The sequence below is a fragment of the Heterodontus francisci genome, chromosome 1 (assembly GCF_036365525.1).
Source record: "Heterodontus francisci isolate sHetFra1 chromosome 1, sHetFra1.hap1, whole genome shotgun sequence".
Taxonomy (NCBI): Eukaryota; Metazoa; Chordata; class Chondrichthyes; order Heterodontiformes; family Heterodontidae; genus Heterodontus; species Heterodontus francisci.
In genome coordinates, this window is record NC_090371.1 from 36,987,440 (window position 1) to 37,013,781 (window position 26,342).

At 43.2% G+C, this 26,342-nt stretch overlaps 2 protein-coding genes across 6 annotated transcripts in view; one reads left to right on the forward strand and one right to left on the reverse strand.

Annotated features, from left to right (window-relative positions):
* mrpl35 (mitochondrial ribosomal protein L35) overlaps positions 1–22,762 on the reverse strand; it is a 34,154-nt gene extending 11,392 nt beyond the window's left edge. For 2 of the 4 annotated variants that reach the window (XM_068029251.1, XM_068029261.1), the window contains exons 1-2: positions 22,640–22,762; positions 3,784–3,976 (exon numbers count right to left, since the gene is read on the reverse strand). In XM_068029251.1, coding sequence (XP_067885352.1) covers positions 3,784–3,976; positions 22,640–22,733 — 287 coding nt within the window. In that variant the 5' untranslated portion in view covers positions 22,734–22,762. Of the gene's footprint in view, positions 1–3,783; positions 3,977–6,127; positions 6,197–22,639 lie in introns of those variants that run through there. The other 2 variants (XM_068029281.1, XM_068029270.1) reach the window with 2 other exon arrangements.
* Positions 22,356–26,342, forward strand: part of immt (inner membrane protein, mitochondrial (mitofilin)) — a 67,030-nt gene continuing 63,043 nt past the window's right edge. For both annotated transcript variants that reach the window (XM_068029170.1, XM_068029180.1), the window contains exon 1: positions 22,356–22,586. In XM_068029170.1, coding sequence (XP_067885271.1) covers positions 22,548–22,586 — 39 coding nt within the window. In that variant the 5' untranslated portion in view covers positions 22,356–22,547. The remainder of the gene's footprint in view (positions 22,587–26,342) is intronic.

A 26,342-nucleotide genomic window follows, 5' to 3' on the forward strand; every position in this document is an offset into this window, starting at 1 on the left:
AATAAAATGTAATAATCCTTTTACAATGTGAAGCCGGGCCTTTTTCTGTGCTGTTTCTATTTGTAAAAAATAATGCTGAGGTATAGTTTCAGTTATTGTTATAGGTTTAAGGTTTTTCCCATGGTAACTTCTCAGGTTCAGTGGTATCAGTTGCTGCCTGAAGTAGATTCTACATGTCTTATGTTTCCACACACTACCCAATATTTATTTAAACAATAGCACAACTTAGGGTGTAATAACAGTATCCCCTTGCAATCTAAATTGGATATTTGTGTCTTTTGCCCCTGCGCTTCATCAATCTTTGCGAAGACGGAACAAGTAAACATTTGGTGAGGTGAGTCCAGATACAAGTTGTGCTATTTCACAGCTGGTTCACATTGTTACGGTCAAATTCCTTTAGTTCAAACATTATAACCTGCCTTTGTTTAATAATACAAAGCAAGGTTTAACTTCCTCAGATTAGTGAGCTGTCTTACTTAACTTATACAAAACTGCCTGTGTGGAGTTTGCAAATTCTCCCTGTGTCTGCGTGGGTTTCCTCCAGGTGCTCTGGTTTCCTCCCACATGCCAAAGACTTGCAGGGTGATAGGTTAATTGGCCATTATAAATTGCCCCCAGTATAGGTGGGTGGTAGGGAAATATAGGAACAGGTGGGGATGTGGTAAGAATATGGAATTAGTGTAGGATTAGTATAAATGGGTGGTTGATGGTCGGCCTGTTTCAGTGCTGTATCTCTAAACTAAACTAAACTAAATCAACAATTAACTACCCACGTGTTCTCCTACCCAGCCTGGCACAAGATTCACAAAGCAACTCCCTGTTTTTTTTTAAAAATTGACCTCAAAGCCTTTGCAGGACCTCACTGCCTTTCTTTTTTTTTAAAATGTCCCCTGTTCACAGCCGAAAAAGGCCTGTCAGGCCCATCTGGTCAAGCGCCTGGGACCAGAGGCTTTCCAACACAACGGGTGTGAGGTTTTTATTGATTACTATTGAATTTATTGAAAACAACAACAATGTCGTCCCAAGGCACTTCACAGGAGCATTGGCACACAACATTTATCAAGTCACATAAGGAGATATTAGGACCAATGTTCCCTTTAAAATTTAGTTGCTGTGCTGGGCCCATTATTTTCAGTGTGCAGTTCCTTTAAGCTTTTTTGTGCAAACATGTTGTTTATCACAAAGCAAAGCCTTCATGGTACCTTGCAGGCTGTTGTGTGACCATGAACCCACGCAGCTTAGCGGGACCACTCATTAGGACCCATGATCAAAAGCTTGATCAAAAAGGTGTCGTAAAGGTGGAAAGAGAGATAGAGAGATGGAGAGGTTGAGGGAAGAAATTCCAGAGCTTAGGGCCTTGGCCCCAAGGCGTTGTTGCAGCAATTAAAATAGAGATGGTCAAGAGTTAAGAAATGGAGGCATGCATATATCTCTGAGGGCTGGAGATGACAAATCAACAAACTGCTCATTGTTCATGGTCTCTGGGGAAAATAACTTCCATTAGCTTATTAAATAACCATTGACTAAGTGCCTTTTTGACTTGGGCTTCAAAGTATAGTGCATTTACAGTGTGATTTGCTTAGTCTGCCTGTATATATAAACAGCACTTTATTATAGTCTTTATGCACCCTCTGAAGACACTAATCCAGTTCCATTACCAAGATGACGAAAACAAACTTTAAAAAAAACTACTGAATTTGAAAACACAATCCCCATAATAATCAAAGAAAATCAGGCCATGCTGCACTAACTATATTATGCTCTGGCAAACGTACCATAATGGAGAGCAATCCAAAACTCATCTACAAACCCACATTGGACAGAGCTACCAAAGTCTGGTCACATTTGGCACTTCTGGTTTGTGTGGCCATGGCTCAGTGATAGTGCTCTTGCCTCAGAAGGTGATGGATTCAAGTTATACTCCAGAGACTTCAGCACGTCATCCAGGCTGACACTCCAGTGCAGTACCGAGGTGGTGCTCCACTGTCAGAACAAATAAGATGTCAACCGAGGTCCCTTCTGTCTGTTAAAAGATCCCTTGTCATTATTTCAAAGAAGAGCAAGGGCTTTCTCCTCACTGTCCTGGTCAATATTAATCTTTCAGCAAACAATCTCAATTCTTGTTTGTGGGATCTTACTTTGCACAAATTGTCTGCTGTTTCTTACATTACAATAGTAATGCACTTCATCAGCAACAACTTATATTTATATAGTGCCTTTAATAACTACTTCATAGAAACATTATAAAACAAAATATGACACAAGGAGATATTAGGTTAGATGACCAAAAGCTTAAAAACAAGTCAAAGAGGTAGGTTTTTAAGGGGTGTCTTAAAGAAGGAAAGCGAAGTAGAAAGGCAGAGAGGGTGGGTAGCTTAGGACCAGGCAACTGAAGGCATGGCCACCAACGGTGGAGCAAGTAAAATTGGGAAAGCTCAAGAGGCCAGAATTAGAGGAGCACAGATATCTGAGAGTTGTGGGGCTGGAGGAGATTACAGAGATAGGGAGGGGCGAGGTCGTGGAGGGATTTTAAAACAAGGATGAGAATTTTAAAACCAACACGTTGCTTGACCAGGAGCCAATGTAGGTCAGCGAGCACAGGGGCAATAGGTGAACTGGACTTGGTGCAAGTTAAAAAATGGGGCAGCAGAATTTTGGATGACAAGTTTACGGAGGATAGAATGTGAGAGACCAACCAGCAGTGCGATGAAACATTAGTTGAGAGGTAACAAATGCACGAGTAAGGGTTTCAGGAATAGATGAGCTGAGATAGGGACAATGTTACGGAGATGGAAATAGACGGTCTTGTTGATGACACTCATCTAGGGGGCAAATGTGACATCAGTTGGTTCGCAACTTTGATTAATCTCAGATTGTAACCAGGGGAGAGGGACAGAGTCACTAGCTAGGGAATGGAGTTTGGAATGGGGACTGAAAACAATGGCTTCAGTCTTCCCAATATTCAGTTGGAGGAAATTTCTGCTTATCCAGTACTGAATGTCAGATAAGCAGTCTGATAATTTAGCAACAGCGGAGGAGTCCACAGAGGTTGTGGTGAGGTAGAGCTGTCGCACTTCATTAGCTGTAAAGTGCTCTGGGAGGTCATGAGGTTGTGAAAGGCACAATATGAATGCAAGTTCTTCATGTACATCCACTTGTGTACAACTTACAATTACATAACACCCACAGTTGCCTGAGAACAGCTCCCCTACTTGTCTAAGGAGTGGTGTGTAAATCAGCAAAACAAAACTTTGGGTAAATAAGCATTTTCCACAATCTTCCTCCCTTTATGATGATTTAATATTCTTCTCATTTAGGTCCCTTCATGCAGTGTAATAATTTCTGATCAAGAAGACAGGGAGGTATCAGTTTCCTTGCCTGTAGCAATACTACCCTGTAAACTAGAAGTGCATGGACATAACTAACAAGAACTGTCCATTTTGGCTGAAACACTAGGACAATCAACAGAAACTCCCAAGCAGGAAGGAAACCACAAATGCAGTATATGCATGGAGTGAGAAGAAAGCTTGTGTCTAAATTGAATACAAGAAAAATACAATAAGTTGAACAAAGAAGTTAGACGTGCCAGTAGAAGACAGACAGCTTCATTCCTCTTACCAATCATAAAAAACTGAGTACATCTAAATGTACGCTACGGACACAAATTAAGTGGCAGATAGACTGGGAATTTTAAGTCACAAGGGAGAATCGGCCATTTGAGTTATTAAGCCGCAGCAAATGCACTTGCCTTCCCTGACCATTAATTTCTACTTTCAAACTCACCTCTTGAGAGGAGAAAGGTTATGTGCACAAACAAGGTTACTCTCCAAAGGTGATCCCAATTTGGTTACTGTGGAAATGGTTGGAGATTGAACATGTCGGAGATTGAGGGTGGCGAACCTGGAGACCAGCTGTGTAACAGAGGAACCTCTTGAAGCATTTTTCTGGACCAAAGGAAGGAGGTACCTCACTGCTCCTTACAATATAAAAAAAAAAGGTTACCTTAATTTTTTTAAATTACAACACTTTACTAACTTTTTTTATTGATAAAATTAACATTTTCATTTACAGGTGGTTAAATACTGGTGTAAATCCTGCCAGGATGGTCAGGTACTAAAGAAACATAGCCCACAAAGAACATTTAACCTACCTAGCTGGTCTCATTGTTTAGGAAGTATCATACTTCATGATACCTCGTGCCCCACCATCACGTTTTTCTCTAAGTACTTATGCACTTTCTTCTTGAATGTACTGATATAATTGGCCCCTACTGCCTCCTTTTACAGTCCATTCCATGTATCCATGTGTAAAGTAGTTGCAGATAAATTGCCATTTTACTCTCTTTCAAATTTCAAGCTGCGCCAATTTTCCAACATGAGTTAATTTGTATAACTTTTCACAAGTTCAAGTGCAAACAAGTCATGGGAGTAAAAATATTGTGCCCAAGTGAATCTTAAAGGATGTGGACATGATGGGGAACAAAATTCTGAAAATCTCAAGGCACAGGCAGGAGTCAGCAGGCAAGTAATGGAGCAGCCCAGCAACCAGCCCCCTTGCTTGATGGCTGCTCAAGCCAAGGTTGTGCTGCATCAGCTACTTATGAAAGCAGCTGCCCTCTGTTCCCTTCCACAGTGTCATTCCCTCAAACATTGTGCCTGCAAAGAGGTACATTCTAGTTTCAGGTCACTATTTACCCTTATTGAATTATGCCAGCCATATGTTGCATATCTGATGCCCTTGCAGCTGATAGCTCTGCATCTACACATCTGCTGATCCAGGCTGAGAAATCTAGTTTTTCCATGGTCTTACTAGGCATGCATAGTAGGGCATGTGGAAATGTTTGGTGACATCTTGGTAGATACAGCCAATGTTGGCGACCTGACTCTTGACCCTGGCATGCTTTATTTCATACATACCATGTAAAGCATGACATGCTGTAATTCTAAAGGACCATCCAACATAATAGTCAGTCAAGCAATCAACACATCTTAGTGATACTGTTATAGGTCTACTATTGCAGCTCCCCTTGGGAAAAGGAGTTTCCAGCAGGACATCTACCAGAGGGAGGTGATCTCACCTGTCTATAGATGCAGGTGCAGACAGAGCATCCCTCAGGCATCCCTCCAAATAAGTCATCTCAGAGTTTCACAATTGGAAAAACTTAGGACAGCCCAAGTGTCAGCAATGCACATCTCCCAAAATAATCAGAAATGGCATAAAGGCCATGTTTCTTTCCACTTTGTGTCTCTCGAATTCCTAATTGCCTAGTCAAGTCCCTAAAAACTCTAGATGCCTTATTCCTTCAATGTGGGTTGAATTTGATTTCACACATGGATGTCAGAAAAGAACATACAGATGTCTGTGTGCCCACTTAAACAATAAAACAGACAGAACATCAGATGCCTGCTTCAACTTCAACCAGGAAATCATATGGGACCAATAATGAATCAGATTAGGCAGAACTAATTTTCACCAAGTCTACCCCATCTGCACTTGATTTCTGGGGGACAGCAAATAAACACAGTCCCCGCAGTTTCAAAAGCAATGACGATTATTGAAAGTCTAGCACCTTCATTCAAATCGTGGTCTGGCAGCTATTTTCTGTAGGGCAACGGTCTGGCTACCACTGGCCAGAACAACCTTGGATTGGTCCGGGGGTCGATTCAGGGTTTGTGGCAACATTTGCTGTGCCCCAGCAATCCTCTACATAAAACAATTTCGCCTGACTTCTGTAGAACTTGAAAGGTTCACGGCACAGGTCAGTCATTCCATCTTGCCTGGTGCAGCTATCTGCCAGATCAATCGCACTGTTTTCTCTGGTTTTCCCTTTAAAAGTTATAGTCTCGCACTCAAACACTTCCATTGGCAAAAAAAAAAGCATTCTTGTCACTAGGGTAAATCTGGTTGTCAAGGGTTAGGTCAGGCTCCACTGTCTCGGTTAGCAGAGGCGGGAAGGCCGCAAGTTGAGGGAGGGGAGTTGGTGAGAGCGCTACGCGGCCCTAGTCGGGGGAAGGCCGAGTAAACCATCACCCGCCTCAACAACCTCCTCCTAGGCCCAAATCACAGCCACCGAACAGTGAGCTCTGTGGCTATGGCCCCGGCCTCCGTCTATTCCGGTTGCACCCACCGGCCGCGCTCCTCAGTGCCGCCATCTTCACCCTTCACCTTTCACCTCTCACACCCAACGACGGTGGCCACACCCAGTCGGACATCCGACTCGCGTAATTCAAAATCCTTCACCAGCTCAGTTGTTTGACCGGCTTAATGGGGTGTGGCCTGCATTTAAAGCTTGCCATTATTTCTATAAAATAGCTCGGCAAATCGTATTTTCAATGTCCTGAACAATTTTATTGAATAAATGGAGAGTGCAGGACAAATATATCCCAACCCTGCTTTTGAAATTAGTTGTTTTGCAGTATCTCTGGATTGTAAACTGATGAGTCCAAATGTATTTAGGAATATTGTTATTAATTTTAATTTTTAATCTGGCCAATTTTTATTAACAAGAGTGAGTAATATTTGTAGTTACTGACTTTTTCATGTCTTGAAGTCTAAAAGTTTGCAAATTATTTGTAATAGATTAAGCCACTTCCTTTAACATTTCAAAGAAAACAACCTTGGATGTAAAAGGACATACGAAAATTGTAAATTTTGGCATTGGTAAGATCCTGACAATTCTTCCACACAGGGTAACTCATCAGTTATTCCCAGAATACACCAAATATCCAGACAACATGCAAGATGCACGCTTAGGGGAAATAAACAAAAATGGTTTTCAATATCAAAAAATGTGATTCATAAGAACACAAAGCCTAGGTGAAGATGCAAAACATAACAGCGAGAAGTTCTTCAATACTTAAATAGTAAGGGGTCAGTCACAGAAGTAGTGTCAACCTGTTTGAAAATAGAGTATGGGCACATGTTGTGGAATTAGTACTGCCCGTTCTTGAGTCCGTGGGATTTAAGTAAGCAAAGATGTGAGCATATGCAAGGGGAGAAGCTGCTCGTAACTCAAATAACTTCTCAGCAATACAGCGTTTGTAGGACATATTTATAGTTCGTGGCTCCCTAGTTTTACTATAAGATTCTGTGACAGCCATCAATCATTAATCACTTCAGTTCATTTCATGCATCATGTGGTTAGTGACCTGATTAATGGACAATATCAGCCTAGCAAATGTTCCCTGCTATCTCAGTTCCCAGCCTTGAGTCTGCTAGTTACTTGGTGACTTTATTTTCTGTCTGGCAATTCTACAGAATAACATGTTTGCAGAGACTGCTAAGGCTTTTATTATCACTGTGCAGTCCCAGGACTGACATTGCTCAAGTATCTCATCATGCCCATCTTCACTACAGTACTTGGTTTAAGATTATTAGTACACTCTTGTGGGACATTTTGCTAGTGCTGTTGGGGAAAGTTTAAATTAGTTTGGCAGGGGGGTGGGGACCTGAGTTAGGACAAAATCAGAAATTAAAATGGAAGGCAGAAAATTAATGGATGAGTCTGGAAGACAGAGGAAACAAAGGATGGAAAATAAAAACGTTTGGCCGTGCTCAAGGGTATCTATTTCAATGCAAGGAGTATAACAAAGAAAGCAGATGAGCTGAGGGCACAGATAGACACGTGGCAGTATGATATCATAGCTATTACAGAAACATGGCTTAAGAGGGACAGGATTGGCAGCTCAACATTCCTGGTTACAGGGTTTTCAGACGCAATAGGGAGGGAAATATGAAAAGAAGGACAGAGGCGATCTTAGTCAGGGAAACTATTATGGCTGTGAGGAGGGATGATATGTTGGAAGGTTCATCAAATGAGGCCATATGGATTGAGCTAAGGAACAGAAAAGGGGCAATCACATTGCTGTGAGTGTACTATAGACCCCCAAACAGTCAGAGGGAGATAGAAGAGCAGATATGGAGGCAAATCTCTGAGAAGTACAAGAACAATAGGAACTACATCCCAGAGTACTTCAGGAAGTGTCCCTAGAAATAGTTGATGCATTGCTGGTCATTTTTCAAAATTCTATAGACTCTGGAACAGTTGCAATGGATTGGAGGGTAGCTAATGTAACCACACTATTTTAAAAAAGGAGATAAAGAGAAAACAGGGAATAATAAACTGGTTAGCCTGACATCAGGATTAATTGTCGAGGAGAATACTGAGATTCAGGCTACTAGGCTAGATGGGATTGAGGTTCACAAGGAGGAGGTGTTAGCAATTTTGGAAAGTGTGAAAATAGATAAGTCCCCTGGGCCAGATGGGATTTATCCTAGGATTCTCTGGGAAGCCAGGGAGGAGATTGCAGAGCCTTTGTCCTTGATCTTTATGTCGTCATTGTCGACAGGAATAGTGCCGGAAGACTGGAGGATAGCAAATGTTGTCCCCTTGTTCAAGAAGGGGAGTAGAGACAGCCCTGGTAATTATAGACCTGTGAGCCTTACTTCAGTTGTGGGTAAAATGTTGGAAAAGGTTATAAGAGATAGGATTTACAATCATCTTGAAAAGAATAAGTTCATTAGCGATAGTCAGCACGGTTTTGTGAAGGGTAGGTCGTGCCTCATAAACCTTATTGAGTTTTTCGAGAAGGTGACCAAACAGGTGGATGAGGGTAAAGCAGTGGATGTGGTGTATATGGATTTCAGTAAGGCGTTTGATAAGGTTCCCCACGGTAGGCTATTGCAGAAAATACGGAATTATGGGGTTGAAGGTGATTTAGAGCTTTGGATCAGAAATTGGCTAGTTGAAAGAAGACAGAGGGTGGTGGTTGATGGCAAATGTTCATCCTGGAGTTTAGTTACTAGTGGTGTACCGCAAGGATCTGTTTTGGGGCCACTGCTGTTTGTCATTTTTATAAATGACCTGGATGAGGGTGTAGAAGGGTGGGTTAGTAAATTTGCGGATGACACTAAGGTCGGTGGAGTTGTGGATAGTGCCGAAGGATGTTGTAGGGTACAGAGGGACATAGATAGGCTGCAGAGCTGGGCTGAGAGATGGCAAATGGAGTTTAATGCGGAAAAGTGTGAGGTGATTCACTTTGGAAGGAGTAACAGGAATGCAGAGTACTGGGCTAATGGGAAGATTCTTGGTAGTGTAGATGAGCAGAGAGATCTTGGTGTCCAGGTACATAAATCCCTGAAAGTTGCCACCCAGGTTAATAGGGCTGTTAAGAAGGCATATGGTGTGTTAGCTTTTATTAGTAGGGGGATCGAGTTTCGGAGCCACGAGGTCATGCTGCAGCTGTACAAAACTCTGGTGAGGCCGCACCTGGAGTATTGCGTGCAGTTCTGGTCACCGCATTATAGGAAGAATGTGGAAGCTTTGGAAAGGGTGCAGAGGAGATTTACTAGCATGTTGCCTGGTATGGAGGGAAGGTCTTACGAGGAAAGGCTGAGGGACTTGAGGTTGTTTTCGTTGGAGAGAAGGAGGAGGAGAGGTGACTTAATAGAGACATATAAGATAATCAGAGGGTTAGATAGGGTGGATAGTGAGAGTCTTTTTCCTCGGATGGTGATGGCAAACATGAGGGGACATAGCTTTAAGTTGAGGGGTGATAGATATAGGACAGATGTTAGAGGTAGTTTCTTTACTCAGAGAGTAGTAGGGGCGTGGAACGCCCTGCCTGCAACAGTAGTAGACTCGCCAACTTTAAGGGCATTTAAGTGGTCATTGGATAGACATATGGATGAAAATGGAATAGTGTAGGTCAGATGGTTTCACAGGTCGGCGCAACATCGAGGGCCGAAGGGCCTGTACTGCGCTGTAATGTTCTAATGTTCTAAAAAAAATTAATCAGGGGGCAGAATGCTACAGTCTACTATAAAAGATGTAATAGCAGAGCACTTGGAAAACAACGACAGGATCGGACAAAGTCAACATGGATTTAAGAAAGGGAAATCATGCTTGACAAATCTACTGGAATTTTTTGAGTAGAATATGGTAGAATAGATAACGGAGAACCAGTGGATGTGGTGTATTTGGACTTTCAGAAGGCTTTCAATAAGGTCCCACATAAGAGATTAGCGTGCAAAATTAAAGCACATGGGATTTGGGGTAAGGTACCGACATGGACAGAGAACTGGTTGGCAGACAGGAAACAAATAGTCGGGATAAACGGGTCTTTTTCCGAGTGGCAGGCAGTGACTAGTGGGGTACTGCAGGGATCAGTGCTAGGACCCCAGCTATTCACAATATATATTAATGATATAGAACAACAGATGCCCCTCTACATTGCTTTCATTGATCTCACCAAAGCCTTTGACCTCGTCAGCAGACGTGGTCTCTTCAGACTACTAGAAAAGATCGGATGTCCACCAAAGCTACTAAGTATCATCACCTCATTCCATGACAATATGAAAGGCACAATTCAACATGGTGGCTCCTCATCAGAGCCCTTTCCTATCCTGAGTGGTGTGAAACAGGGCTGTGTTCTCGCACCCACACTTTTTGGGATTTTCTTCTCCCTGCTGCTTTCACATGCGTTCAAATCCTCTGAAGAAGGAATTTTCCTCCACACAAGATCAGGGGGCAGGTTGTTCAACCTTGCCCGTCTAAGAGCGAAGTCCAAAGTACGGAAAGTCCTCATTAGAGAACTCCTCTTTGCTGACGATGCTGCTTTAACATCTCACACTGAAGAATGCCTGCAGAGTCTCATCGACAGGTTTGCGTCTGCCTGCAATGAATTTGGCCTAACCATCAGCCTCAAGAAAACGAACATCATGGGGCAGGATGTCAGAAATGCTCCATCCATCAATATTGGCGACCACGCTCTGGAAGTGGTTCAAGAGTTCACCTACCTAGGCTCAACTATCACCAGTAACCTGTCTCTAGATGCAGAAATCAACAAGCGCATGGGTAAGGCTTCCACTGCTATGTCCAGACTGGCCAAGAGAGTGTGGGAAAATGGCGCACTGACACGGAACACAAAAGTCCGAGTGTATCAGGCCTGTGTCCTCAGTACCTTGCTCTACGGCAGCGAGGCCTGGACAACGTATGCCAGCCAAGAGCGACGTCTCAATTCATTCCATCTTCGCTGCCTTCGGAGAATACTTGGCATCAGGTGGCAGGACTATATCTCCAACACAGAAGTCCTTGAAGCGGCCAACACCCCCAGCTTATACACACTACTGAGTCAGCGGCGCTTGAGATGGCTTGGCCATGTGAGCCGCATGGAAGATGGCAGGATCCCCAAAGACACATTGTACAGCGAGCTCGCCACTGGTATCAGACCCACCGGCCGTCCATGTCTCCGTTATAAAGACGTCTGCAAACGCGACATGAAATCGTGTGACATTGATCACAAGTCGTGGGAGTCAGTTGCCAGCATTCGCCAGAGCTGGCGGGCAGCCATAAAGACAGGGCTAAATTGTGGCGAGTCGAAGAGACTTAGTAGTTGGCAGGAAAAAAGACAGAGGCGCAAGGGGAGAGCCAACTGTGCAACAGCCCCAACAAACAAATTTCTCTGCAGCACCTGTGGAAGAGCCTGTCACTCCAGAATTGGCCTTTATAGCCACTCCAGGCGCTGCTTCACAAACCACTGACCACCTCCAGGCGCGTATCCATTGTCTCTCGAGATAAGGAGGCCCAAAAGAAAGAAAAAAGAAAGATGAGGGAATTAAATGGAATATCTCCAAGTTTGCAGACAACACAAAGCTGGGTGGGAGAGTGAGCTGTGAGGAGGATGCAGAGAAGCTCCAGTGTGATTTGGACAGTTTGAGTGAGTGGGCAAATACATGGCAGATGCAGTGGATAAATGTGAGGTTATCCATTTTGGTGGCAAAAACAGAAAGGCAGATTATCATCTGAACGGCGATAGATTGGGAAAGGGGGAGGTGCAGCGAGACCTGGGTGTCCTTGTGCACCAGTCACTGAAAGTAAGCATGCAGGTGCAGCAGGCAGTTAAGAAGGAAAATGATATGTTGGCCTTCATAGCGAAAGGATTCGAGTACAGGAGCAAGATTGTCTTGCTGCAATTATATAAGGCCTTGGTGAGACCACATCTGAAATATTGTGTGCAGTTTTGGTCTCCTTATCTGAGGAAGGATGTTCTTGCTATGGAGGGAGTGCAGCGAAGGTTCACCAGACTGATTCCTGGGATGGCAGGACTGATGTTTGAAGAGAGATTGGGTGGATAAGGCTTGTATTCGCTAGAGTTTAGAAGAATGAGAGGGGATCTCATAGAAACCTAAAAAATTCTAACAGGACTGGACAGAGTAGATGCAGGAAGGATGTTCCTGATGGCGGGGGAGTCCAGGACCAGGTCACATGCTAAGCATAAGGGGTAAGCCATTTAGGACTGAGATGAGGAGAGATTTCTTTATCCAGAGAGTGGTGAACCTGTGGAATTCTCTACCACGGAAAGCAGTTGAGGCCAAATCATTAACTATATTCAATAAAAAGTTAGATATAGTTCTTTGGGCTAATGGAATCAGGGGATATGGGGAGAAAGCGGGAACAGTTACTGAGTTTGGATGATCAGTCATGATTGTATTGAATGGCGGAGCAGGCTCGAAGGGCCGAATGGCCTACTCCTGCTCCTATTTTTCTATGTTTCTATGTAATAATAGGGGATTTTAACTCCCCAATATTAACTGGGATAGTTTTAGTGTGAAAGGGACTGAGGGAGCAGAATTATTGAGGTGCATTCAGGAGAACTTTTTTGCCTAGTATGTCGCAAGTTGAATGAGAGATGGCACAGTTTTAGACTTAGTTTTACAAAATGAAGATAGGCAGCTGGAAGGAGTGGCACTGGGAGAGCATTTTGGTAGTAGTGATCATAATTCAGTCAGTTTTAACACAATTATGGAATAGGACAGAGATAGAACAGGAGTTAGAATTCTCAATTAGGGCAAGGTTAATTTTACTAAACTGAGCAGTGATTTAGTGAAAGTGGACTGGAAACAGCTACATGAAGATAAATCAGTGTCAGAACAGTGGGAGGCATTCAAAGGGGAGATCAAGCGGTTCAGAGTAAACATGTTCCCACAAAGAATAAGGGTGAGACGGCCAAATCTAGAGCCCCATGGATGTCAAGGAGCCTACAGAGTAAGATAAGGCAGAAAAGGAAAGCTTATGTCCAACACAGAGAACTCAATACTACAGAAAGTCAAGAGGAGTATAGATAGTGGAGGGGTGAAATCATAAAGGAAATTAGGAAAGCAAGGAGAGGGCATGAAAGAATATTGGCAAGCAAAATCAAGGTGAACCCAAAGATGTTTCATCAATACATCAAGAGTAAGAGGATAACTCAGGAGAGAGTAGGGCCCATAAAAGACCAAAAAAGTAACCTATGTGTAGGGGCGGAAGATGTTGGTATGGTTCTTAATGATACTTAGCCTCTGTCTTCACAAAAGAGAGGGATAAAGCAGATATTGTAATTAAGGAGGAGGAGTGTGAAATATTGGATGTGATAAACATAGGGAGAGAGGAAGTATTTAGTTTAGTTTCGTTTAGTTTAGAGATACAGCACTGAAACAGGCCCTTCGGCCCACCGAGTCTGTGCCGACCATCAACCACCCACTTATACTAATCCTACACTAATCCCATATTCCTGGGATTAGTATCCTTGAAAATTGATGAATTACCAGGGCCCGATGAAATGTACCCTAGGCTGTTAAAAGAAGCAAGAGAGGAAATAGCAGAAGGTCTGACCATCATTTTCAGTCCTCACTGGATACAGGTGTGGTGCTGGACGATTGGAGAACTGTTAACATTATACCTCTGCTTAAAAAGAGAGCGAAGGATAGACCAAATAATTACAGGCCTGTCAGTCTAACCTCAGTAGTGGGCAGATTATTGGAATCTATTCTGAGAGACAGGATAAACTGTCACTTAGAAAGGCACAGGTTAATCAAGGATAGTCAGCATGGATTTGTTAAGGGAAGATCTTGTTTGACCAACTTGATCGAATTTTTTGAAGAAGTAACAAGGAAGATAGATGAGGGTAGTGCAGTTGATGTGGTCTACATGGATTTCAGCAAGGCTTTTGACAAGGTCCCACATGGTAGACTGGTTAAAAAGAAATTCCATGGGATCCAAGGAAAATGCAGCAAGGTGGATACAAAATTGGCTCAGTGGCAGGAAACAAAGGATAATTGTTGACGGCAATTGTTTTAGCAACTGGAGGGCTGTTTCCAGTGGGCTCAGTGGGTCCCCTGCTTTTTGTGGTATATATTAGCGATTTGGATGTAAATGTGGAGGGAATGATCAAGAAGTTTGCAGACGACTCAAAGATTGGCCGTGTGGTAGATAGCGAGGTGGATAGCTGTAGGCTGCAGGAAGATATTGATGGTCTGGTCAGATGGGCAGAAAAGTGGCAAATGGAATTCAACATGGAGAAATGTGAGGTGATGCATTTGGGGTGATCAAACAAGGAAAAGGAATACACGATAAATGGGAAAATACTGAGAAGTGTAGAGGAAGTGAGGGACCTTGAAGTGAATGTCCACAGATCCCTGATGGCAGCAGGACAGGTCGATAAGGTGGTTAAGAAGGCATATGGAATCCTTTCCTTTATTAGTCAAGGTATAGAATATAAGAGCAGGGAGGTAATGCTGGAAATGTATAACTCATTGGTTAGGCCACAACTTGAGTACTGTGTGCAGTTCTGGTCACCTCATTACTGAAAGGATGCAATTGCATTAAAGAGGATATAAAGGAGATATATGAGGATATTGCCAGGACTGGAAAAATGCGGCTATGAGTATAGATTGGAGAGGCTGGGATTGTTCTCCTTCGAACAGAGAAGGCTGAGGGGAGATCTGATTGAAATGTACAAAATTTTGAGGGATTTTGGATTGAGTGGAGGTGAAGGATCTATTCACCTTAGCAGAGAGGTCAGTGACGAGGGGGCATAGGTTTAAAGTGATTGGTAGAAAAATTAGAGGAGAGTTGAGGAAAAACCTTTTCATCCAAAGGGTGGCTGGGGTATAGAACTCACTGTCTGAAAGGGTAGTTGAGGCAGAAACCCTCAACTCATTCAAAAGGGGTCTGGATATGCACCTCAAGTGCCGTAATCTGCAGGGCTACGGACCAAATGCTGGAAGGTGGGATTAGAATAGGTGGATCATTTTTTGGCTGGCACAGACATGATGGGCCAAGTGGCCTCTTTCTGTGCTGTAAACTTTCTATGATTCTCCTCTACTACTAACCCTATTTAGCCCTATCCAATACCTATCCCTTTTGTCCCACTACAGTCAGATGAAGTTGGGCATAAATTTGTACTACATGTACAAAAATGTACAGTACTACACATCAGGAGGAGTACTCCATAAATACTGTTGAAATAGCTAAGGATGGAACTGAAACTCCGAGTCTTAACAGACTCAGTGCTCAATGTCCAATTGATGCACAGCAGGAATCAGCAAATGAGTAATATGTTGAGTTCTGGTTGAAACGAAAGACTGGTGGCAGCACAGAGAAGAGCCACAAAACTGATCCCTCGTGTTTGGGGTCTGAGTTACAAGGAAAGACTCGAGAGATGTCATGGTGGTGATCTTATAGCAGTATATAAGGCAGTAAATGGTATGTAAGAGGTAAACCTGGAATACTACTTCAAATTAAACTGTAGGTGTTGGACAAGGGCACACAGGTGCAAATTAATAAATAACAATTTTAGGATTGATATCAGGAAGTTCTTCTTCACACAGTGATGAACAACAGCAACAGCTTGCATTTATAAAGCCTTTAAACATAGAAAATGTCCATAGCGCTTCACAGTTGTGTGAGAGAAATAGGTTGGCCAAGCAGGAGAACTGGAGAAATACCAGAGGTATCTCCGCAAGATCCTCCAAATCCTCTGGCAAGAAAGGCAGTCAACAGCAGCATCCCCTTCCGAGCCAACCTGCCCAGTATCAGGTCGCTAATCAACCAAAACCAGCTCCACTGGGTGGGACATGTCGTTTGCATGCCTGACACCAGTGTCCCGAAGCAGTTGTTCTACTCAGAACTTGGCTGCAGCAGGAGACTCCCAGGAGGACAGCGGAAACGCTTTGGAGATATCTTAAAAGCATCCCTGAAGAGTTCAAACATCCCCTTCAACTCATCAGAGTTCCTGGCTCATGATTGTCCTAGGTGGAGAAAGCATCATACACCTTGAGGGACTTTGTCGGAAACATGTGAAGGCGAAGTCGAGGCATCAGAGAGAGCACACAAACTTCCAAACTACTAATCTACCTGACCCTTGAAGCACCACCTGCCCCTCATGCGGCAGAGTCTGCAGATCACGCATTAGATTCATCAGCCATCTCAGAACCCATCGAACCTGAGTGGAAGCAAGTCATCCTCGATCCCGAGGGATTGCCTAAGATATAAGGATGGGTGAATAAAAGATTGCTCAAAGATGAGGGTTTTAATAAATCCTAAAAGGAAGATCACAAGGTGGATTGGTGGGTTAATTCGAGAAATATCAGAGCTTGGGTAGTTGAAAGCAGGTCAAAAGAAGAGGGATGCACAAGAGGCGAGTGATTGTGGAGAGAATTTTAAATTACAGGTATTGAGAGACCAGGAGCCAATGAAGGTCAGTGAGGACAGGGGTGATAAGCAAGCGGGTCTTGGTGCAGGATAGGAAATGGTAGTAGAGTTTAGATGACTTGAACTTTAGGGAAAATGAAAGATGGAAGGCAGACCATGTGAGTATTGAAATAGTTGGATCTGGAGTTGACAAAGGCAAGGATGAACTAAGGTGGGGGCAGTGGTTACAGAGTTGTAAGTGGGTGCTCTTTGTCATGTTCAGCCTGATAGAGTGACCGGGGAGGGCAAATGGCCCATGTGCTTTCCTGGACTGGTTTTGATCACCTCTGGGTGGCAGAGAGGAATCTTCCAGAGTGCTTTTCCCCTTATTGGTCCTGGAGTTTCTCTTATTTTGCCTCTCCTAGGAGATTACATGCTGTGGGGTGGGGGAGGGAAGTGGTGGTAGTTGGAAGGAATGCCTAATCATGATGCTCCAGGCAACCTGAGAGTGGGGCATTTGATGAACCATCTGGTTTTTTGCTTCCTGTCAATTTTGTATGTTCATGTGGATAATGTGGCGGGGGCTAAAGACTGAGGCTTCCCACTGTTTAGGAAAATGAAGACTGAAGTAGTCTAGCAGCACAGAGACAGTGAAATGGACTTTCAGACAGAATAGTCAAGGTCAGAGCCCTGGAGTTAATGAAGAATTAGATGCAGCAATGGGAGAACTTTACTGTGTTTCGGATACTGACTCAGTGTGTGTTTTGAGCACTTTGCGATTATACAACCTGACTGCTGATCTTCTAAAGGACCTGGTGATCTTAAACAACTATTTGATTTGATCTTGTATACCCCTCTGCTTCCATGATTTTAAAACGGAGGCTTAGCTGGTTAATGTAGACTAGCTAGGTACAAAAGCAAAACACTGAGGATGCTGGAAATCTGAAGCAAAAACTGAAAATGCTGGAAATACTCAGCAGGTGTGGGGAAAAGAAACAAAGTTAATGTTTCAGATTGATGACCTCCCCTAAAACGTTAACTTTGTTTCTCCCTCCACAGGTGCTGCCAGACTGAGTGTTTTCAGCATTTTCTGTTTTTAGACTAGTAAGGTCTCAGGTTTGATCCATGTTTCCCGGAGGGGTTAACTGGCCTGGATTCCTGCCCTTGATCTGTATCCAGAAATCCCTGATGGTGATACATTGGACCAAAGGAAGATGAGTCGGCCATTCAGCCTCTCAAAGTTGTTTCTGTCATTCAATTAGATCATGATTGATCTCTGCTTTAACTGCATCTTCACTATTACAATCCCACTCCCCCCTCTTTGCTCATATCTCTTAATGTCCTTATCGAACAAACAACTGAAAAGAAATAGCAAACATAGTGGAGTCATTTCACCAGAGTAATAAAATCATGGGAGCATTTGCCGTATTTCTTTTGAGTACCACTGTATTTTAAAAAGAAAGATTTAAAAGGATATGGAGAAATGACCATGCCACTACCACTCATATCCAAAGAACAAAGAAAGAAAAAGGTTTTATAAAACCTGCTCCTATTTAGACTGGCATTAGTACAGGATAATTCCATTATTTAATACCTAAGAAATCTTAAAAAGAATCAACACCTTCGGGAGAGGATGAAAGGAACAAAAATATGTTAACTTTTTCTTCTGTTGCTCCAGAAGGACTTCACAACTTTATCACCTGTAATGTTTTCTAAACATTTCTGAACATCTGCTGCAGAGGTAACAGCTGACATTGAATTTTGGGCAGTTTATATTGAAAGCTTGCTTTTAGTAAACCAGTGTTCCTATCAACAAGGTGTTTCTAATGCTCTGGTATCTGATCCGCTTACATAATGTTGGAGGTTTCAGGAATGCTCGAGGCACATTTAATAAAAATCACAATCACAACTTCCATGTTCTGGCTGCAAATCTTCCAGACTATTGAAAACAGGTCTGTTATGATCAGAAGTGCAAAAGGCTTGTATGAGAGGATTTTTAGACATCTTTACAGAATAGACACTTGGTTAACCATATGGTAAGGCCTAAGTTGTAATTTATTTAATCCTCCTTGATCTGTGGGCCTATTTAATTTAATTAAGCTAATTCTTGTCTGCCAATCATCTCACAGAGTAAAGATTTCATATACGCTAAAATGTTTTGAATGAGAAATCTACTGCAATATTTAGAGATTTTTTTTACTTGATATGTAAAGATAACTCAGTTTCAGTTGTAGGTCAGGAATAATATTCATATTTCACTTTGGAGAAATACAGACATCAAAGAGGTTTTCATCATTAAATGAAGGATCCAGCATGGGCCCAGACAAAGAGGGAATGCTAAACCCATATGAGTCATTGGTTAGGCCACAGTTTGAACACTATGGCCAGCTTTAGGGTACCACATATATTCAAGGGAAGAATGCAACAACAACTTGCCTTTATATAGCACCTTTAACATAGTAAAAGGTTTTCAAGGTGCGTCACAGAAATGTTATCAAACAAAATTTGACAGTGAGCCACATAAGGAGATATTAGCTCAGGTGTTGGTCAAACTGATGGGGTTTAAGGAGCATTTTAAAGGAGAGAGAGCTAGACAGGCTGAGAGAGGGATTTCCAGAGCTCAGGGCCCAGGCAGCAAAGTCAATGCCACCAATGGTAGAGTGATTAAAATCAGAGATGTGCAAGAGGTCTGGGATCATTGTAGTGCCGGAGGAGTTTACAGAAACAGAGAGGGTGAGGCTTTGGAGGGCTTTGAAAACAAGGATAAGAATTTTAAACTTGAGGCATTGCCAGATCTGAAGCCAATGTAGGATGAACTAGTGTGATTTAGAATATGGGCAGCAGATTTTTGGATGAGTTCAAGTTTATGGAGGGTGGAAGATGTGAGGCCGGACAGGAGAGCATTGGAATAGTCAAGTCTAGCAATAACAAAGACATGGGTGAGAATTTCAGCAGCAGATGGACCGATGCCTCGGTGTAGGTGGGTGACATTACGGAGGGTGGAAGTAGGCAGATGGTGATGGTGCAGATATGTGGTCAGAAGTTCATCTCAGGGTCAAATAGGAAACCAATGTTCAGAATGGTCCAGTTCAGCTTCAGACAGTGACGAGGGAGAGGGATGAAGTTGGTGGCTAGGAAACCGAGTTTGTGGTATCAACCAAAGACAATAGTTTCAGTCTTCCCAATATTTCGTTAGGCGAAATTTCTGCTCATGCAGGGCTGGATGTCAGAGAAGCAGTGCGACAATTTAGAGACAGTGAAGAGATGTGGTGGTGAGCAATGTGCCCTCTAAGCTGCACGGGTGTGCAGCAATCAGGAATGCAATGCCCAGGGGACAAACAGGCCAGGCACAAGCAATGTTCCCTTTAAGATGTGTGCATGCGAGCTGTGCGTCAGTCTTAAAAGGGACCGTGCAGTGCAACAAGCAGAACATGCACAGCAAACAGAAGTTAGAAAAAACATTGGTGGTGACAGCTTGGCATTGTCAGGCTACATGTGCTGTCTGACAGTGTGTTTTCAGATGATGGCACCAAGGGGCAGCAGTACATGAGAAATAGGAGAGGCCCAAGAATAGATCCTGAGGGGACTCCAGAAGTAACGGGCATGGGAGTGGAAAGAGAAGCCATTGCAGATGATTCTCTGTCTACGACTGGATAGATAAGAATGGAACTGGGTGAGGGCAATCCCACCCAGTTGGACGACAGTGGAGGGGCGTTGGAAGAAAGTGGCATGGTCAACCGTGTCAAAGGCTACAGACAGGTCAAGAAGGATGTTTACCATGGTAAATGGAATGTACTACCAGAACAAGAATAAGTTATATTTATATTGTGCCTTCATTCAAATAAAGCATCCCAAGTTGCTTTGCAGGAGTGTTATGGAACAAAATTTGACACCGAGTCACATAAAGAAATATTAGGACAGGTGACCAAAAGCTTGGTCAAAGAGGTAGGTTTTAAGGAGCATCTTAAAGAATGAAACGAGGAAGACCGGCGGGGAGACATAGGGAGGGAATTCCAGAGCTTAGAGCCCAGGCAGCTGAAAGCACGGCTGCCAATGGAGTGATTAAATCTAGGAATGCTTGAAGCGAGAATTGATAGAATGCAGAGATCGATGGGGAGGAGGGTGTGGTGGTTGGGGGAGTGGGGGTTGGTGGGTGTTGTACGGCTGAAGGAAATTACAGAGATAGGGGAGAGGCTGTGAAATGATTTGAAAACAAAGGTGACATTGTCTGTAAGGTATGATTCTGTGAGTATGATTATGTCAGGCTGTTGCTTGACTAGTCTGTGGGACAGCTCTCCCAACTATGGCACAAGCTCCCAGATGTTAGTAAGGAGGGCTTTGCAGGGTCAACAGAGCTGGGTTTGCCGTTGTCGTTTCCGGTGCCTAGGTCGATGCCGGGTGGTCTGTCTGGTTTCATTCCTTATTGACTTCGTAGTGGTTTGATACAACTGTGTGGCTTGCTAGGCCATTTCAGAGGGCATTTAAGAGTCAACCACATTGCTGTTGGTCTGGATTCACATGTAGGCCAGACCAGGTAAGGACAGCAGACTTCCTTCCCTAAATGATATTAGTGAACCAGATGGTTTTTTACAACAATCGATAATGGTTTCATGGCCATTATTAGACTAGCTTTTAATTAATGGAAGTGAATTTTATTGTTATTGAAATAAACTCAATTTCTGTAACCTTGCATAAGTTATAGAATCAAAGAGTTATACAGCACAGAAACAGACACTTTGTTGTCTTCTTTTTAAAAAATTTATACCTCATTTGTAAATTTAACTTGGTTAGAGAGGGATAAACTGGATGAGCTGTGGGTCAGACACTGACCTTTAAATCTGGAACTAGTCTGGGCCACACTGATGGGGTTAAAGGCTCCTCACTTTGTTAGGTTTCAGAGACAACGTATTGGGCAAGAGCGATCTTTAGACCGAGGACAAGCATGCACCTGAATTGAGCGAGGACCATAGAGGATAAACAAAGTGTGAAGAAGCAACCTGAAACTTAACTGCCTGTTTTATGGCAGCTGAAGTCAAGGTTGTCCTGTGTGATGTGCTTGTGAAGACCTTTTTCTCCTGTCCCATACAACAGCACCATCCCACCGGCCAGCTGAAGTTTCAGACCGTTCCTGACCTTACTACAGTAGCATGTATTGTCCTGTAGTCGTGATAGCCACTGGTATCCTTACAGCAGATGGCACGGCTCTGGATCTGCCTCCCTGCTGACCCAGACCTTGAGGAATCTGGTTCCTATGGCTTTTCCTAGGTAAATTTCCCAGGTTATTGTTGTAAATGTGCCATTGCCTGCAGAGAAGTTTGTTGCCCTCTGGGCAGGTGTGACCAGTCAGACTCTTGGATAAGTACATGGACGATAGTAGAATGAAGGGTAGGTAGTTAGTTTGATCTTAGAGTAGGTTAAAGGTTCGGCACAACATCGTGGGCCGAAGGGCCTGTACTGTTCTATGAGAATTTTAAAATCGAGGTGTTGGTTGACGGTGCGCCAATGTAAATCAACAAGCACAGGGGATTGACAGAACCAGTGGTGAAGCAGAATTGGTAATAGCTTACAAAGTACAAGTGGATAAATACTTGAAAAGTAAGATTTAAAGGGGGTAGGAAGAAAATGGTAGGGCACTGGGATTAAGTGGGTAGCTCTCTCAGAGATCCAGTGTACATTGCCCTCCCTCTGTGCTATAAAATGGTCTTTGGAGGTTATGTTCGGAAAAGGGGGGGGGGGAAGTGTGTCAATATTTATAAGAGGGGGCTAATTCCCCACAGAGCAAACCACTAGTGTAAAATTGCAGAATCAATCACCCTCAATCCACCCATTCCCTCAAAGTTTGGTTGTGATCCAGGACCAAGTTAGGTGGAGCGGCAGGAGCTGCGCGCATGCGTATTTGGCGACGCAGCCTCGGTCGGATCTGGAAGCGACGACAGCGGTCGGTCAGCACGATCGGTCCCGCCTCAGCGAGAGTAGAGGGAGCAAGGCCGCGGGTTCTTCAGTTTATATTTAATTCTTTTTAAGTATGTTCTAGCCGGTACGGCGGAGTAATTTTCTTCATTGAAGAACATAAATCGTCGAGATTTTTTGGAAAAAAATGTTGAGGGCTTCATGGAAAGTGGCTCCGCCGTTAAAGGTAGGAGACCATGCGTCGGTGCCGAGATGTTTGATTCTACCGTTAAAACGTACTTAAGCACTGAGAGAGAGAGCTTTCCTCCTTTCTCTTGAGTGATGACTGCCCTTGTCTGGCGTTACCCTCTCTTGACAATGAACCGGGCCGCATAGCGGCTTCATCCAGGTCGTTAGTTCAATCTAACTTAGTTGTCTGGGAGGAAGCAGTGATCGACGTCAGTTTACACCAATTGGCTGAGGGCTTGCCGAAAGGATCGAGACTGTCTTCCAATCAGCAGAGATGGGGCGGGCCCGCGAGGGGGCGGGACTGGGTAAAAGCCATCAGGCTAGGTTGAGTGGCAATGACAGAGAGGGAAATGCAGTTTTGGGGGGGGGGGGGGGGAAAAGGTTGATTTTATATTTAACGCAATTAAAATGGTGACGTCTTGCTAGTTCACGTTTCCCCACCCAAATTAGCATCGCAGAGAAAGGCATGTATATCAGCCGATTGCATTTCGAGAGAGTAAACGGCGTGACCTTGTACGTGAACATTGCAACTTTGTACATGTTGACCGGGAGCCAGCATGTGGTTTTTTTTAACGTACTTTCAAAAATCCTGAATTTTTCCACAGTTTAATAGATTATGTAGAGCTTAAACTAAATTGGCAGGGAGAATGGGCACCAGTATACGGAAGTAAAAAAAAGGAATAAGGTGCACAATGTGAGAATGTTGGACAGTACTAGAGAAGGAAGTAGTTCCATAATTAGATAGGAGCTGACTGAGAAAGGATAGGAGGAATGCAAAGACAGGATTACAGTACATGTATGCAGTGAATGGAGTTGGTAAGCTACAAGCACAAATAGCAGTATGGGAATATGATATTTTTTCTTTCATTCATGGGATGTGGGTGTCGCTGGCAAAGCCAGTGTTTGTTGTCCATCCCTAATCTGAGTGGTTTGCTAGGCCATTTCAGAGTCAGCCACATTACAGTGCGTCTGGAGTCACATGCATATTTCCTTTCCTGAAGGACATTAGTGAACCAAATGGGTTTTTACGACATCAGTGATAGTTTCATAGCACTATTACTGAGACTAGCATTTAATTCCAAATTTAAAAAAAAAATTAATTGCATTTAAATTCCACCAACTGCCCTGGTGGGATTTGAACTCATGTCTCCAGGGGATTAGCCTAGGCATATGGATTACTAGTCCAGTGACATTACTACCACATCATCACCTCCCCATATGATGTAGTGACAACAACAGAAGCAACATCGAGGGCCGAAGGGCCTGTACTGCGCTGTAATATTCTAATTCTAAAAAAAGCGTGGCTTAAAAATGGTGAGGAGTGGGTGCTTGATATACAAGGATATAAAGTGTTCAGAAAAGGTAGGGAAGGGGAAAAAATGAGATGGGGGTGGCAGCACTGATTAGGGAAGACATTGTAGTGTTGGAAAGAGGGGATGTCCTTAAGGGGGCAAGGACAGAATCCATTTGGTTAGAGTTCAGAAGCAAAAGGAGCATGATCATGTTGCTAGCATATTCCATAGGCCTCCAAACAGTGTGAGAGAGAGAGGAGCCAATCTGCAGGGAAATCAGTTGCGCAGTAACTATAGAGTGGTGATAATGGTGGAATTTCATTATCCAAATATTGATTGGGATAATTTTAGAGTAAAGGGAAAGGAGTGTGAGGAATTTCTGGGTAGTGTTCAGGAGAACTTCCTTGATCAATATGTTCTTGGCCCAACTAGAAAGGAGGCATTGCAGGATCTGGTGCTGGGAAATGAGGTGGACCACGTGTCTATGGGAGAGAATGTGCAAGAGTGATCATTGTATCATAAGGTTTAGATTCGTAATGCAGAGTAGCAAGAAACAATATAAGGTACAACAGATAGATTGGAAGAGGGCCAATTTCAATACGATGAGAAGGGATCTAGCCAGGATAAAGTGGAATCAAAGACTGACGGGCAAAACAGTAACAGAACAATGGGTTATCTTTAAGGAAGAGATGCTTCAGGTACAGGCTAGGAATATTCCAACAAGGGCAGAAGGTAGGGGAACCTGGATGACAAGGGGATAGAGATTATGATGAAACAAAAAAAGGAGGGTGTATGATGGATGCTGGGTGAACTCTTCAAGTGAGGGGAGGTGAAGAGGAAACTATGACTGTCAAAAAGAGAATATATAGAATGGCAGTTAACATAAAACAGAACCCAAAAATCTTCTACCGGCATATAAATAGTAAGCAGGTTTAAGGGATGGTGGAGTAGCCTATTGGGGACAAAGAGGGTAGTATATGCCTAGAGGCACAGGGCAAGGCTAGAATATTTAATGAGTACTTTGTATCAGTGTTTGCTAAGGAAGAGGAATTTGACAAAGTATTGGTAGAAGTGGAGAGAATAGAGGCAATGGATAGGGTAAAATTTGAGAGTGAAGTGGTACTGGAAAGGCTGGCTATGCTTAAGGTAGATAAGTCATCTGGTCTGGATGGCTTGCATCCCAATTTGCTAAAGGAAGTAGGGGTGGAGGTAGCAGAAGGGTAGCATTATCTTCCAATTTTCCCTAGATACGGGGGAGGTGCCAGAACATTGGAGAGTGGCAAAAGTATGCAAGAAAGGATGTAAGGACAGTCCTAGCAATTACAGGCCAGTTAGTGTAACATCAGTAGTGGATAAGATTTTAGAAAGAATAATCAGGGAAAAATCACAGGCACTTGGAGAGGTTTGAATTAATTAAGGATAGCCATCATGGACTTGTAAAAGGCAGATCATACTTGAACAATCTAATTGAATTTTTTGATGATGTAACTGAGAAGGTTGATGAAAAGAATGCGGTGGATGTTGTCCGAATGTATTTTAAGAAAGTCTACATCAAAGTACCACATAAAAGGTTGGTTAACAAAATTGAGGCTTTTGGAATAGGAGGGTCAGTGTCCAATTGGATAAAAAATTGACTTAAGGGCAGAAAACAGCGAGTCGTGGCAAATGGTTGCTTTTCAGACTGGAGGATGGTAGACAGTGGTGTTTCCCAAGGGTCAGAGCTGGGATCACTGCTTTTTTTGCTGTAAATAAATGTCTTGGATCTTGGAATAGAGAGTAGAATTTCAAAATTTGCTACTGATACTAAACTTGGAGGAGTTGCAAACAGTGAGGGCGATATGAACCGCTTGCAACAGGACATAGATAGATAGGCTAGCAGAATGGGCAAACAAGTGGCAGATGGAATTTAATACTGCCAAGTGTGAGGTGATGCGTTTTGGTAGTAAGGATAGAGTGAGGCAATTTAGACTTAATGGCACAGTTCTAAGTAGTGTACAGGAACAGAGGGACCTGGGAGTGCATGTGCATTGATCTTTGAAGGTGGCAGAACATACTGAGAGAGTAGTTAGTGAAGCATATGCGATCTTGGGCTTCATAAGTAGAGACATTGAGTACAAAAGCAGGAAAGTTATGCTGAACCTTTATAAAGATCTGGTTAGGCCCCAACTAGAGTATTGCATCCAATTCTGGTCATCACACTTTAGGAAGGATGTGAGGGTCCTTGAGGGTGCAGAGGAAATTTACTAGAACGATTCAAGAGATGGGGGATAGTAGTTACAAATTTAGTTTGGAGAAGCTGGTGGTGTTTTCCCTGGAGCAAAGGAAATTGAGGGGAGATTTGATAGAGGTTTACAAGATTGACAGGCTTGGTTAAGTTAGACAAGGAAAAACTGTTCCTGTTAGTTAATGGTACAAGGACTAGGGGATACGGATTGAAGGTTTTGGGTAAAAGATGCAAGGGG